At 37.1% G+C, this 16,948-nt stretch overlaps 1 protein-coding gene across 8 annotated transcripts in view; it reads left to right on the top strand.

Annotated features, from left to right (window-relative positions):
* LOC150081977 (fat-like cadherin-related tumor suppressor homolog) overlaps positions 1-16,948 on the top strand; it is a 1,021,521-nt gene that overhangs the window by 768,000 nt on the left and 236,573 nt on the right. For all 8 annotated transcript variants that reach the window (XR_016547261.1, XR_016547260.1, XM_090379029.1 and 5 more), the window contains 2 exons: positions 2,375-2,761; positions 14,895-15,109. Coding sequence is in view for 6 of the 8 variants with exons in the window: in XM_090379029.1 (XP_090235155.1) it covers positions 2,375-2,761; positions 14,895-15,109 (602 nt within the window). In the remaining 2 variants the exon portion in view is untranslated. The remainder of the gene's footprint in view (positions 1-2,374; positions 2,762-14,894; positions 15,110-16,948) is intronic.

The raw sequence follows: 16,948 nt of genomic DNA, 5'->3' as shown, positions 1-16,948 counted from the left end.
AAGTATCCCGTCAGCATTAAGTCTGCTCAAACCATTCAAGGCCTTGTATACCTCGATCAGATCACCTCGCTGGTGCCTAGTCTCCAGATGCTGAAATTGCAGCACTTAAGCCTTTCTTCATAAGTGCACCCCTTTGTTCCTCTCACCAATCTTGTTGCCCTTCTCTGTACTCGTTCTAGCAACTCTACATCCTTCCTAAAATGAGGCCTCCAGACCTGTGTGTAGTAATCAAGATTTGACCTGACCATCGCCTTATACAAAGTGATAATCACCTCCTTGTCTCTGCTAGAAAAATTCCTATTTATCATTGACAGAACTCCATGACCTGCTCTGGCAGCCCATCTGCACTGTCAAAAAACTTCATATCTGACTGCACAATTACTCCAAGGTCTTTTTCATTCTCCCTCTCCCTGAGTGTAGTACCACAGAGTTGGTATGTTTCTCTTGCGTTACTACTACCCATATGCAAAACTTTGCATTTGTCAATGTTAAACTTCAGTTGCCGCTTCTCAGCCCATCTGCCTAACTTTTCTAGATCCTGTTGCAGTAGCGTACTATGTTTAGTGTCATTAACAACCCTACCAACCTTTGTATCATCTGCAAACTTGGACATTAAGCCTGATATACCTTCATCAATATCATTGATAAATACACAAAATAAGAATGGGCCCAGTACCAAACCCTGGGAGACTCCGCTAATAACATTAGTCCGTGTAGAGCAGTGTCCTTTATTACCACTCTCTGCTGTCTCCCACTCAATCTGCCGTTAGTGCTATAATACTCCAATTTGTACAGCAGTCTTCTATGTGAAACAGTATCGAAAGCTTTCCTGAAATCTAAGTATATGATATTATTTTTTGCATCCAGTTCCTTTACATTGTAGTATCCAATCAAATTGGTCAGACAAGACTTCTCTTTAACAAACCCATGCTGTCTTGTCTAGGTGATCCTGTGTCACCTCTTTAACTGGTGAGTCCATTAATTTCCCCTGGAACAGAAGTTAAACTAACAGGTCTATAATGATTTGAACCCCCTTGTCACCCTTGAATCCCCTTGTGAATTTGGGGATACATTTGCACATCTTCAGTCCTTGGGTATCTCCCCTGACTCTAAGGATGCTCTCATAATTATGGCTAAGGGTTTGCTTAGTTCCCTTGCTGCCTTCTTCATTATAACTGGATAGATTCCATCTGTCCCAAGGTGCCTTTTTTATGTTTAACTTAAACGATTTTTCCTCAACTTTGCTCTCATTTATTACAAAATCACTTAGTTCCCTGTGAGAGTTTGATAAACTTCTGGCATTCCCCTCCTTGAATAACTCCTCATGTGTGAATATAGATGCAAAATATTCATTTAGTTTGTTAGCTACCTGAGCAGGATCATCAAGGGGATGAATCGATAACAATCGATTCATCCCATTCCTTCTAGAGTTTACATAAGTAAAGAACTCTTTGCTGTTTTTCTTTGTGTCCTTTGCCAAAGATTTCTCGTAATCTGCCTTTGCCTGCCTATCTTCCTTTGTGGGACTGGAGTAATAATTTTTTTTTTATTTTTTTCAAGATGTGGTTACAAATAATGCATTATTTAAAATCTAAGTGGTACCTGATTAGACAGAAAAACAAGCTCATTGTGTCACTGAGCGAAGTTACTTTCCATATTGGAGAATATTCTGTCTAATCAATCAGTCACTCAAACTTGTTCTCCTTCAAATTGCACTGAGCTGTAATTTGAAGCTTTAATTAATTAATTAATTTAACTAACTTTAATTAATTAATTTAACTACCAAAGTAGTTAAATTAATTAATTAAATTGGCATTGTTTTGCTAATTTAATACTTTATAGTCTGTATCACTGTGCACTTTATAGTCTTAAATTATCCTTAAATACTTTATAGTCTATATCACTGCGCACCATCAGGCATCTCTCATATTGTGAAGTTATACTTCATAACTGGGTTGTCACTATTGCAACACCATGTTACCTGCCCACCCACCGAAGAGAAGCCAACAAGCTTTGAAACGGTGCTGTCTCGGTGGTGGTATCCGCTGAGAATAAATAACAATAGTCTTCTCCACTGGTGAAGTGTTATTCATTCGAGGTAGTACAATACCATGGCAACTCATTGTGAAGGCAGACACAATATGAGATATAACCAAAACAATGCCAATTTAATTAATTAATTTAACTATTTGGTAGATAGCCATGTTAAAGCGATGCATTTGCACTAACCTACATATTAGTTAACAACTTTTTCGTTTAACATTGAATATAAATAATATCTAAAGTAATAAGAAATAACCCTCATTTTACTTTTATCAGATTTATGTATTTTATGAGTACGTATTAATCAAAAAATTATCTATTTATTATATAGGCATTAATCGAAAAATCAGCTATAACTTTATGGATTCTATAAATGAACATTTCTTAATGGATGGAAAAACAGGAATAATTAGGCTGAACAAACACCTGGATAGAGAAGAGGAATCTTCGTATAATCTGACTGTACAGGCTATTGATCATGGGATTCCTCAAATGTCATCTGTTTCCCACCTGGTAATTACAGTACTGGATGTTAATGATAATCCACCTGAGTTTTCTCATAAAGTTTATTATGCAGTTGTTTCTGAAGGAGTCTCTATCGGTACAGAAGTGGTCAAAATTCTTGCTACTAGCAGAGATATAGGCATTAATGCTGAAATAAATTATTCCATAATTGGTGGAAATGAACAAACATCCTTTAGTATACACCCAAAATCAGGCAAGTATTTCCATTTCTCTTTGTGATAAAGCAGCATACTTGAACTTACCCTGTTCAATTACATCTATTAATATTTATAAGCCACTTTTAAATATGCTACTGTGTATAATAGTAAAATTGATCTGAATGTTATCTGTACTTTGCATAATTTTTTTATTCTATATCAATACTGGTAATTTTTGTAGACATCATGATAATTATGAAACATTAGAATAACAAACAAATTTATTTAAATAGATTAATTTAGTATTAATGATTGCTGGTGGACAATACTCAGCTTGCAGTTTGTGGTCCCCAAGGTAAGTGCAATGCATTTCTCAGATATTTAATGATTACGTGCAAGTAAATTCTAAGCACATCTAGCAACCATGGAACAGGATCAACAGATAAGCTCTGACCAGGGCCATTGTTAAGAATGGAGCACTGGGTGATTGCCTGTAGTGTGCCAAGATGTCAGGCACCATATGGAAATACCTTTCAGCTATTGGGAAACCATTTAGATTTGGTGCTTCTAGCACCAGTTCTTGCTGTCAGTTGCTGACATTAATAGGTAAGGAGGCTGAAAAAAATTTAAATGATTTAAAACAGTCAGAACATTCAGAAAACATTGTTTTCCATACCGCCATCCATATATAACTTATGGACAAACTAAGTTCCTAAAAAAAATTACAAACATGCATCTTTTTGTAAAAGCTTAGATACGCTTTACTATCTTTTTTTTTCAAGAGGTTGTTTTGGAAAAAAAAGACCATGTTTTGATCCATGTTTACATCCAAAATTAAGAATTGGTGCAACTTCATTTTGGTGTATTTGTGATCCAGATATTGTAGCAATCATTTTTCCATTTTTTTTTTTGACTGAGTTTCACTCAGTTACTTTAAAGCTGAATAATAATACACTGATGCTCTGCTTGACAAACAGATTTGGACTGTTTACAAATATTGTCTGAATATTGGAAATTAAGGTTTAATGCTTCTAAATGTAAGGTTTTTCACTTAACATGTTTGCTGCCGGTCATGAGTCAACATGCTATCATCAATAGCGCAGCATAGGAGGAGACTGTCACCAGAAGCCGACTGTGTTTCCATAACGAAAAAGCTGGAAAATTGGTAATAAGGGATTGTTGTTATATATACCATATCAATATTCAAGTGTCGTATAAGCAGTTTACAAAAGATCTTGAGATTCACGTCCCATCGCATGATAGGAACTGGAGGTCAAATTTGGCTGTAAATGCCACATCACGCGCTGGCACATGACACAAAAACATAATAATATAGTATGTAAATAATAAAACAAAAAACATATTATTGTTTTATCAACAATGAACATATTATTTCATACAAAACCAATACAGATTACAAATACTATGTGTAAGAATGTTACTTATGTATAATGTTCGCACAATCTAAGCAATAGCCGGGTGATCCTTCACAAACACTGCAGATATAGATTGTATCCTTACGTTTCCCTTCAGAATAGCAACGTTTGCATTGCTTCTTCAATATCTTTCCACCTTTTCTTTCTTCCCGCGGTTTGAGCACATGTTCCAGTTCAGGTCCTTGAAGTTGTCACAGACATTCTCTCAGATATGCCAGACAAGCTGTACTTGCTACCTGGGAGTCTAAAACGCTGATGGAACTGATATTCGGGTGACACTCAAGTCAAGTGGACCCAATTTCGCCGAAGTCCGGATGGTCTGTGACAGCCAAATCCTCTGCTTGCACCTTCACGATGGTGGGACTGTTAGTAATCCTGGGTATAACCTCCATGCACAAGTACATGGTGGGTAACCACCCAGGTGTGAACCAACGTAAACAGGGGTCAAGGTGTGGTGCCCACACCACATGCAGGAACGCCGCCCCTCTATGTTACCAGGCAGTACTAGGTGGTAGATGACTCTCATCAACCGGTGAAATACCACCACTTTGCTTATTGGAGGCTTCAAGTGGTGGAACCCATGTTTAGTCTCTAGAGCTAAGGTCCGGCCAATCCTTCCCTATCTCTTCCATCATGCAGTATGATTGATGATTTTTGAGGTTATGATGAATGTCGTGGCGAGATCCAATATTCCTTACATTTCGAGGGTACAGCTCTAAAACGGTGTTCGCAGGCCGGCCGCTAGTTAGTACACCGGACCAAACCTATTGGTAACTCTCTAGGAGGCCTCCGGATCAGCTAGTGTATAATCTTGCTACCTCTACTCTGCCAGATAGTGATTGGAGGGAGTCCAAGTAGCGTGTATGCGGGGAGCATTGTCGAGGCCACGTTATGTCAAGGATCTGGGTATATTCTTACCACATGTATGCCATATCCAAAAATTTCATTACTTCATACAGCATGTCCCACCCACTTTTTTTCTTACTATTGAATACACCATGAATTGTCAAAATAATAGAGCAAGCTTATCTGCGAAAAGATCTAAACCTCCCAAGGACTTCCTAATTCATTTCACAAATATACGTGGTCTCAATTCTAATCTCAACGATGTCCATTTCCACTTGCAGTCTTCCAAACCCCATGTACCTTTTCTGACTGAATCTCAGCTATCGGTTGATTCAACTACTGCTCATCTCAGATGTCCAAATTATTTGCTATATGATTCCTTTTGCCTCAAAGGTGGTACTTGTGCATATGTCCGTTCTGATATTCCCTGTCGGAGACTTGGCAATTTGGAATCTCCTCTCTTTGATCTTCTCTGGCTTAAAATCCCTCTACCTCATTCTGTCAAATTCATCTGTTGTCTCTACCATTCTCCCAACTCCACTAATCACTTGGAGCTCTTTGACTTCCTCTCTTTGCAACTTGACTTTCTCCAGTCCAACTTTCCTAACAGTGAGGTAATTTTCCTTGGTGATTTTAATGTTCACAACTCCAGCTGGCTTCCGTTTTCTAGTCACACCGACCCAGCAGGTCGAGATGCTGAGGCTTTTGCAATTACTAATGACCTAGCACAGATTGTTCATTTACCTACAAGAATACCGGACAATCCTAATCATACAGCCAATAAGCTTGATCTTTTTCTCACAAACAACCCTTCTAAGTACAAGGTCGAAGTGAGAGGTCCATTAGGCACTTCAGATCACAACATGGTGATTGTCTCTTCTCCAATGGAACCTTTATCTCATGGCTATTCCCAACCTTGTATTGTTTGGCATTACAAGAATGCAAAATGGGATGACCTGTGAGACTTATTTTCTTCTTTTCCTTGGTCTGATTACTGTTTCAAAACTTCAGATGTCAACGTTTGCTCAGATCGTGTCAGTGAAATTATTCTTGCAGGAATGGAATCCTTTATCCCACACTCCACTTTAAAATCTAGTCCTTTATCTAAACCTTGGTTTTCCAATAAATGTGCTAAGGCTGTCCAAGAGAAGGATGTTGCATATCGTAATTGGCTTGTTTCTAATTCTTCAGTTTCATTTTCTGCCTACACCAAAGCTCACAACAATTCTAAAGCAGTTATTAATCAGTCCAAACTAGAGTTTGAACAGGCTAAAAGTAGAAAACTTGCTTCTTGCCCTAATGGGAGCCGAGCATTCTGGTCTCTTGCCAAAGCTATTGGCCGCAACTTTTGCCCATCTCTGCTCCCACCTCTGTCCAAACAAGATGGTTCTGTTGTCACTTCAGCCAAGGATAAAGCTGACCTGCTAGCATCCCATTTTTCTTCCAGCTCATGTATTAATGATCTTGGTAAAACACCTCCCACCATTCCTAACATGCTCCATTCAATGCCTCCTGTGGTCTTCCGTCAAAAGGATATCAGAAGGATTTTGATGAATCTTGATGCTAAGAAAGCTCCAGGTCCTGATGGTATTTCTCTACTTGTTCTCAAAACCTGTGCTCCTGAACTTACTCCTATTCTTTGCCGCCTTTTTTTCACTTTCTTATTCCAAACGTGTTTTACCTTCTGCTTGGAAATTTGCTCATATCCAGCCAGTTCCTAAAATGGGTGACAAATCCCTCCCATCCAATTATCATCCCATTGCAATTACTTCTACTCTTTCCAAAGTAATGGAGAAATCAGTTAACCGCCAACTCTTAAACTACCTAGAAACCATCCGTCTGATCAACAATCGCCAGTATGGATTCCGTCAGTGTCGATCCAGTGGTGATATTTTGGCTTATGTTACCCATTTATGGACTAATTCAATGGAAAGGTTCGGTGAAACACAAGTAGTTGCTGTCGACATCTCAAACGCTTTTGATCGTGTTTGGCATAAAGGTCTTCTAAACAAGCTTCCATCTTATGGTTTGCCAACTGTTTTTAGTAATTGGTTATCCAGTTTTCTCTCTGATCGCTCACTGAGGGTGATGATAGATGGCTCTCTGTCTTGTAACTTCTCCACTAATGCCGGTGTCCCACAAGGTTCAGTTCTTTCCCCCACTCTTTTCCTCTTGTATATCAAAGACCTTTTTCCATTGACTGGAAATCCTATCCATAGTTTTGCCGATGATAGCACATTGCATTCAACTTTCCATTTTGAGAAACCTTGTCCTGCTCAATCAGCTTCAACTTCTCGAAAATCTGCTGCCAATTCCTTAAATGCCGATCTTCAGGTAATTCTCCAGTGGGGCAAAGACAACTTAGTTGTTTTCAACTAAGTTGTCTAGTCAAAATGATATATCTCTTTTGGGGATTACCCTGACTTCTAATCTCTCTTGGCACAAGCACATTACAAATATTGCTTACTCTGCATCTAAAAAACTTGGTTTTCTCTTTCGCTCTCGGCGTTACTTTTCTTCCAAACAGCTGCTCACTCTGTATAAATCGCAAATCCGCCCTGGCATGGAATATTGTTCCCACATCTGGGGTGGTGCCCCCAAAACCTCTCTCAGACTTCTTGATTCCATTCAGAAGAGGGCAGTTAGGTTAATTGATGATTCATCTCTAACAGAGTCTCTCCACTCGCTTTCTCATAGACGCACTGTTTCTGCTGCATGCCTCTTCTACCGATACTTCAATGGGCACTGTTCTTCTGAATTGGCTTCTATAATTCGCACTCTCTCTTTCAAAACAGTCCAAACACGTGCCGCTACCAGTCAACATCCATTTACTGTCCAACTTCAAACCCACAGAACCAACTTTTCATCTTCCTCATTTATTCATTCAACTGCTGTTTTCTGGAACAACCTTCCTTCATACGTATTTCCTGAAAATTACAATCTACAGAAGTTCAAGTCCAATGTCAACAAATATCTTCTTTCGTCTTGTCAACCTCCAACCCAAGCACGGTAATAAGTTTTGGTTATTTGGTTTTTTTTTTTTTTTTTTTTTTTTTTTTTAGGAGCATTAACAACTAAGGCCATATTGCTCCGGGATATGCGGTGGTCATTCTCTGACCTTTCCGCATCCTACGTATTTGGTGGTGACGGGCTCGAACCCCGGTCTAATCAAGGAGCACGTGCTACGCACTGGTGCTCCTTCCCACCTGGCTACGGAGGCGCCTCACGGTAATAAGTACTATAGGTTCTAATACCTCTCGTGTTTGGGGTTCACATAAAAAAAAAAAAAAAAAAAAGTACATCATGCACAGTATGAGGGAAATCAGATGGCTGTTTCAATAAAGATCTGATCACTGATAAACAGAAGTCATAAAGTTGTATCTTGTTATGTGAATATATATAGTATAGATATGGTGTGCATTCATCATTATTAGTTGCAAAATATGCATAAATATTTTTGTAGGCCACCTAATGGTTTTTCTTTCGCAAGGACAATAGGCAAGCATTTGATCTTACTTGTCAATGCCTGACGTAAACCTATTATATTCAATTATAGGCAATGGTTTTGATTTCAGTTTGCCTCGTTTGTTCTGCATTTCCACCATATCATTTTGGTATTCTGCAGATATGTAACTGACATCTCTTCTGTCCTTCCACTTAGCAATCATTACACCATGGGCACACCTTGATAAAGTTTCCTCTTTCTTCAGCTTTTTTTCTCGAACCTCTTTCGGAAATCTTTTCCTATTACTTCTGATTGTCCCAGTACAATGGGTTTTTCTGTCAGCGAGACACTTAGCGAATTCATAGCTATTATAATAATTGTCCATAAATATGCTATGCCCGACATCTAACATCCCATCAAGTAAGTTCATGACGACTTTTTGTGCAACCAGAATCATCCAACATACCGGTATATACTTGAAATTTGATAACCATGCCAGTAGGTGTTGTGATCATATATAACTTGATGCCATACTTGTGGCATTTGTTTTGAATGTACTGTTGAAAAACAAGCCTTCCATGCCACAATATCATAGACTCATCTAAGCTAATCTCACATCCTGGATAATATATTTCCGACATTCGTGCATTGAACGGATTCACCATTTTTCAAATTTTATATAGGCGATCCCGTGGACATACCTCTTTCTTTTCTGGATATTTTGCAAAATTCAAGGCCCGCAGTAATAATAAGAAACGATTCCTGCTTATGTTATCTGCAAACACATGTAATCCGAACAGTATCTGTTTTCCAATAATCTTTTATGCTGTTCAGTTGAATGGTTCCCATATGTAAAATCAATCCAAAAAACACCAGCATTTCATCTCTAGAGATGTTTGGTGTCCTTCCATGCATTTATTCGAGAATGTTCTTTATTTTCTCAGGGAAGAAGTATTTCACAAGCATAAACATTTGTTTGTGTAATTATTTCATCCAAGATATTTTGTCGGGCAATAAATGACGAGAGTAATCTATAGGATTATCACCTGACACGGGTTGCAGCAAAGACTCGGATTTTGTAAAACAAAACTGTTTCATCGATGTTATGTCATTTTCCCACATGACGTTTTCCAATTCACCGGAATCCTGCTGTGGAAGTGTAGCCTCTTCCATAATATCTTCTTCATCTACACTTTCCGAATACGAAGCGTCCTGTGGAGGGATAAAATCTTCATCATCATTATAACTAACGTCACTGGGATATACGTCAGATAACTCTTCCAACATTTTTGCAATTTCTTCATCTGTAAGGGATTTTTTATATTGCACTTTTCTTCTTTTTGGGCACGATGGGCCTGCTAAACTATCATCTGCACAACTCATATTACAAGGCTTTTCCGCACGTCACATAACAAAATGTTCAACACCACATACAACTACATATAATTTACACCCTTTACTTGATGCCGAAACAACTATACACAACAGAAACACAATGCCAACTGAAGTTGAGAACTTCATACTAACGTCTAACGAATCCCACGCCCATGCGTGATTGGCTACTGGGTAATGATGCCACATCCCGTGCCTGCCCAAGATCAGCTCTTCAGTACTGCTGCAACATTACGTGCTGGTGCATGATCGGCAGCGAACGTGTTCAAGAATAGAAACCCAGGAGTAACTCATGTTTGGGAGGGGAGTTAAAGCTATGAAAAATATTTAGAGTTTACAATACCATGATATTAAAGTTTACCATGCAGTGTAAACAGACAGCCAAAAAAGTAAGTGGTAACCTATGAATGAGTTATCAGATCTTTTAAAATAGGGAGAAGAATGACATTATTCTCTTATATGAACTCCTCTGATTGTGTGGTCATCTCAGAATATAAACAGAAAATTCAGTTTTTTTAAATTTAATATATTACAATGGGGAGACTACACATGGAACATTATATTCATGTCTGAAAGCCATACCTAAAAAAAGACAACTTTTAGAGAAAGAGAGAGAGAGAGAGAGAGAGAGTTCAGAAATGGGCATTCAGATTGGCAAGAAGCATTAATTTCTGTCCTCATAAAGAATGTCTTAAAAGAAGAACTTAGAAAATTAGATACTTTTATGTTCTTAATCCTAGCTGACTGCTACTGTTATTTAAACTGTACTTTTATGTGATGCTCAGGAAGCCTTCAGAAACTTTAAAAAACTTTGAGAATGCTTTCAAACATTTTTTATCTTCTGCTTCGGCAGAGAGTTTCTCAGGATGAACAGCATGCTGTAATTACAATTCTTTTCCTGAGGCAAATTGCTATAATCTCATTTGCAATTCTTTGTGGCAGTACTCAATTACTGAAAACTATTCTCAATTAACAATTCAATCTGGATTTTCAATTCATGATTCCAGTTCTAAAGTAATTGCAGTTCTCTGCTTCTCAACAACAGTTCAGAATTGTACACACACTTGAGCACTGAAATCAAGTCAGCATTTGAAAATTATGCAAATAATGAAGTTGATTATGCAATTTCCATTATTTCATTGAAACTTTTACTCTTTCAGCATAATTAAAATAAAGCTTACTTTTCAGGTTTAGTATTACTAAAGGCAAGGAAACAAAGCTTTCAGTATGACAGCAGCCTTTAAAATGAAGTCATTTGGTTTCATCCAGTTATCAATTTAATCTTTCCATAAATTTATAGATCTTTAGTTATACAATATTAGATAATAATATATTCCAACATTTAATGACTTTTTTGCTAACAGAATTTTCTTACACTTAGTCTGCAACTTTCGTTCCTTAATAAAAACAAAAATAAAAAAGATAACCCCATTATTTAATTTACTTAAGTCTTTGTATATACAGGCAACCCCTGTATAACACGGTACTTCTACAACACGGTTTTGCTCTAACATGATTGATAAATTGCAGAAATCCTTGCACAGCAAGGTACTTATATAACACAATTTCACTCTAACATGGTTAGAGAATTTCAGTAAACCTCACATAACTGGGTATTTTTGTGCGTTTGTGTGGAGAAAACCCTGCTATGATGTTGGATGTCATTTTTCAACACTTCCACTCTTTTTGAATCCCATTGTTGACTCACTAGTCAAAACAAAAATTATTGAGAAATCCCTGTATTTTATTTTGTTGGAAATCCCTGTGTTATGTTCTGGGCTATTAAACTTGTGCTTGTTGAGTTTGTGGAAAAATCTAGATTTCAAAGTTTTATTACTATTGGAGCACACCAGGCCATCCAAAAGGTTTAAGTCATCCAAACGTTGAAGTTATGTTCCTACCACCACAGTTGTACTAGATTAATACAACTTCTTTCATTCAGCCATCGAGATCAAGGCATTATATCCACCTTTAAAACTCGTTACATCAGAAAATGTATTTTGGAAAAAATTTATTTCGAATCTATTGAAGTAATGGAGGCATGGAAACATTTATCAATTTTGGACTATATCAGAATCATAGCTTTATCGCTGAAAGAAGTAAAACTCTCAACGTTAAATACGTGTGGAAAAATCTATGGCCAGAGTCAGTTCATTCGGGAAATATAATCGAACAGGCAGAAAACGGAATCGGTGCGATAGTTAGAACTTGCTACATCAGTAGGAGGGGAATGTTTTGATGATATGACTACTGAAACCCTTGTAGGTAGCACAGTTGATAGAATCGCCCACCATTCCACTCAAGACCTGAGTTCGAATCCCATCGATGATGGGAGGAATTTTTATGGGTATTTTTCACAACGTGGCTGAGTTAGTTGGGCGAGAGTAGTATGGTTTTTTTCTCATGGAAACTTGGGTTTTTTGTCCAGCAAAACAGAAAATCGACATCGGGACACACGTAATTTACAGACAATAAACAGAGTAACAGGGCCTTAGTAACTGATGCTCCTAAAAAAATTAAAAAATATATGATTACTGAAGGTGTTCAAGAATTGCTGGTAGAAAAAGAGGTTAGTGAACAGATTTGACGAAAATGGCATCGGAGGTAAAATCAAATCAATTCAGAGGAGGATACCACAGATGAAAATTTTAAACTTCAAAATTTTACACTAAAAAACATATGAGAAGGCATAAAGTTAGCCAAGCAATTAGAATCTTATTTTTTGACTGCAGATTCTTGAATGAAAGGAGCCCAAAGTTCAAAAGGGAGCTTCAAAAATGCTTAGTTCCATACAATGAAATTCACAAAGATTTATCAAACAAAAGAAAAAAAACCCAGATTACTGATTTTTTAAAGAGAGCAGAAGATACACAAAATCTAGAATGGTATATTTTTGTTAGTTTTGTTAACATTTTTTAACGAAATAGTATTTTTGTTAGCTTTTGGAATGTAACCCCCATTTTTTGTACTTTTTCTTAGTCTCATACGACACGGTTTTGCCCGACATGACATTTTATAGGAACCTAACTATTGTGTTATATAAAGGCATATATATATTGTAACATATTGAAAGTGTATAAGAGAAAGCTGTTACCATCGAATCTACGTATACGCAAGAAATTAATAAAATAAATATCAAGGACTAACAGAAATGAGTGTAAAAGAAAGGAATTCTTTTCTTTTAGTTTTTTATTTTACATCATTTTACACTTATTTCTGTTAGTTCTTGATATTTATTTTATTAATTTCTCATGTATACATTAGATTTGATGGTAACAGCCTTCTCCTATACTCTTTCAATATATTACAATTTATACATTATTGTCGTAGGGTTTGTTTGCCTAAGCAATGTCCCTGGTCCATAATACCAACTTGATTTCTTTTTCACTCTACTCTATTTCCCTTTATGGATTATTTCTTTATAGTAATTTTTTATATGTAGTAGAGCATCAGTTATCTGGAATAATTAATGTCAGACCTCTTCCGGATAGCAAATTTTCCGGATAATTGAACGTAAGGTAAAATTAAATAAATTCAGTCATAATTTTTAAGGTAAAAGAAAAAGAGTGCGAAAAAAATGAATTTATTTAATTAAAAATAATAATAACTAGAGGCTCTGCTCCTGCTCGCCAACCCCGCTGATGTAGATTCAAATGAGAAAACATTCAAGTCTACATCAGTCCTTTTCACACTTTTAGCTCGTTCCATCAACACTTCTCCGTCATCGTAAATGTAGATTTGGCTGAATTGTGGAATGTCTCTAACAGACTTGAAACTCATCGTTCCTTTCACCATGGCACCTCCTCATATTCGCATTATATAAAGGCTGCTGCCACCGTGAAAGTCTGTGTTTTCGGCATTAAAAGACTCGAAGGTGTAAAGATTGTTGTAGACTCGGACATGTTCTTGGAAGTGTCTCCCTTTTTCTGTGTTGTCTTTAAAGCATCTGAATATTATTATTATTATATTAGAGTTACCCGTAATTGATTACATAAACTTGTATTTGTGTCTGTAAATTGCGTGTGTTCTCTTGTCGATATGCCTATTTTGCTAGATGAAAAAACCCCTAGTTTCTGGGAGGGGGAACCTTGCTATCTACACCTGAGACCAACTAACTCAGCCACATGAAAGAGTGAAAAAAGCCCATTAAAGTCTCCAGACACTGCAGTCTATAAAAGTGAAGCCTTTCCTCATAAGAGCACCCTTTTTGCTCCTCTTACCAATGTTGTTACTCTTCTCTGTACCCATTCCAACAGATCCACATCCTTCCTACATTGAGGCTTCCAGACCTGTATGCAGTACTCGGGATGTGGTCTAACCAGTGCCTTATTTAGAGGGATAATCACCTCCTTATCCCTACTGGAAAAATTCCTGTATATCATTGACAAAACCCCATGAGCCGTCCTGACAGCTTGTCTGCTCTGCTCAGAAAATTTCCTATCTAACTGCACAGTTACCACCAGGTGTTTTTCATTCCCCACTGCTCTGAGTGTGGCACCTCACAGCTGGTATTTTAATTTTAACCTGGGATTACTGCTTTCCCTATGAAATACCTTCTATTTGTAAATATTAAACTTCATTTGCCACTTCTCAGCCCATCCACCTAACTTGTCTAATCTTGTTGCAGTAGCACATAACCTGATTACTGTGATTACCTACCCTGCCAACCTTCATATCATCCAAACTTAGACGTTAACCCTGATATGCCTTCAATTATAGAAAACAGCAATGGGCCTAGCACTGAACTGTGGGGGACTTGACTCATAACTTAGTCCAAGAAGAATGGTGCCCATTGATAACCATTTTGTCTTCCCACTCAACCATCCCTTTATCCATAATAGCAACTTCATAATTATTGTGGTCGCTTATAGTGAATTCATCATACAGATAGATACAAGTAATATAAGATAAATGCTTGTAGTAATATCTTAATGCTGACATTCTGCCATTTTTTCCATTGTGTGTTTTAGGAAAAATTGCTTTTGATAATGTTTAGTGAATTTTTTTTTGAGAACATGAATAACTTCTAAGCTCTGTTTTTTATATTACTATCTGTTGTTTTTCTACCAGGTATGATTTCTACTTCCAAAACATTGGATTATGAAACTTTTCGAGACTATTTCTTGGTAATTCAAGCTGTAGATGGAGGTTCACCTCCTCTTAGTAGTCAGGCTGTAGTAAACATCTCTGTCGCTGATGCCAATGATAATCCTCCTATATTCAGCCAATCTTCATATCTTGCTATCATTAAAGAAACTGCTCTTATTGGGGACAAAGTAATACAGGTTAGTAGAAAGTTAATATGGCATCATTTTTTGCAGTGATAATTAAGGTTAACTGGGATGAAATTTAGGGTATCTCTTAACTATATTAATATTAGAAAATAATATTAATTTATTATACTGAAGTAGCAGTTCAGTATACAATTATTTTAGTTAAACTACATCAGAAGCTTTACTAAATCTACACCGCCTGGCTACTTAATTAGGACAGTTGAGGTTAGGACTGTGTGCAACAATCCATGCAAAAATATTTAATTTAAAAAGTAAATTTATGTTCAGTAGTGTACAGAAAATGCTATAAAGCCATGTGATTGAATTACTGCCCAAATCAGTTCATCAGCAATGGGAAATGCACAGGGTCTCACACATTTACAAAATGTTATAATTTTTAGTGCAAGTTAACAATACTTCTACAACAGAGAGAATGTTGCTCTTGTTTGATGTTCAAACACTAGTGTTATTCAAGTCTTTAACAAATGGAAAAATTCCTGGGAAACATCTGTAACAGATGCAGCTGTAGCTGAAAATGTAAGGTGATGTAGAGAGGTGCTCAAGGTTGGAAGGGATTATCACGTGTCAGCCTTCACAACAAAACATCAAACAGTTAACTACTACATTTAACATGGTGACATTATATAGCATATGTTAAGAATTATAAAAGAATGTACTAGGGGGAGTAGAAGATCTTCATGGAAGCCATTGATTTCAGACACCAACTGGAAAATATGGCTATGTTGGTGCCAGAAACATAAGAATGAATGCAGGAGGACTGGATGCAAATTATAGGATCATAAATTCCAATCTGTGCTTTTCAACATTAATGGAAGAGTGCAGAGTGCACATAGGCGGGGAAACCACATGAGACCATGAGGCATTGGAGCTATCCTATTGTGTATTGACTACAGACTGCACAAGGAGATGTAGTGATATGGAGTATGTTTTAATGGCATGCTCTTGGTCCCTGTGATCCCACTGGAGGACATTGTGAATGCCAATACATATCTGAACATCATTGCATATCAGGGACATCCTGGAATGTTGCATTTTATCCCTCAAAATGCTACCTGAGCAGAAGCCCATATGCACATAATACATTATTACTTTATGGTAATTTCAAACAAAATTTTGCAATAAGGAACAATAATATGCACTAACAATTAACAATATAATATTAGTAAAACTAAACTAGCAAAACAACTAGATTAGTATAAAAGTTGCTCTAACAAGAACATAAAATTGGAGGTTTTACTTAACCTCCATGGTAAGGAATGATACCTTAATGTAATCCAATGCTGCTGAGTTACTGTCCCCCCACCATCTAGGAAGTGGATCATCACTATCAAGCAATTTCCTCCGTTTGTAAACTTTATATATGAAAGTACAGAAACTTTGAAAATATTGCCAGGATGAGAATAGAATGGCAAAATTACTTTTATGGAGGATTAGTGTCTTTCTCTCTCAAGCAGTTCTCTCAGATCCACATATTTTGTACGGTGAAGTGCTGCATGGAGACTGGTCTCTTGCTGTTTACAGGAACAGAACCCAGAGTCACTTGAACCCTGACTCAATCTGAGCACTTCGGACCCTGTCTCATCAGGAGAAAAACAGGCCTCTAGCTCGAACTATAACCATGGTTTCTGACCATAATTTGTAACAGTAGCTTAAGGCAAGAGAATGTAAGTCTCCCTTCCCTTTTCAGAGATGTCCCATTTACTCTGCCAGAGGACAGTTAACTTATCATTGAAGTGCTTCATTTCATCTCAGGTGAGTTCAGGGTCATAAACTCATCTTCCAAATGGGCACAACCAAAGACCCAATAATTCAGTGGAAATATTTCTTCTA

The sequence above is a fragment of the Mastigoproctus giganteus genome, chromosome 8 (genome assembly GCF_048544385.1).
Source record: "Mastigoproctus giganteus isolate SK-2022 chromosome 8, ASM4854438v1, whole genome shotgun sequence".
In the NCBI taxonomy this organism is placed as follows: domain Eukaryota; kingdom Metazoa; phylum Arthropoda; class Arachnida; order Uropygi; family Thelyphonidae; genus Mastigoproctus; species Mastigoproctus giganteus.
This window is presented reverse-complemented; position numbering and strand designations above follow the sequence as displayed.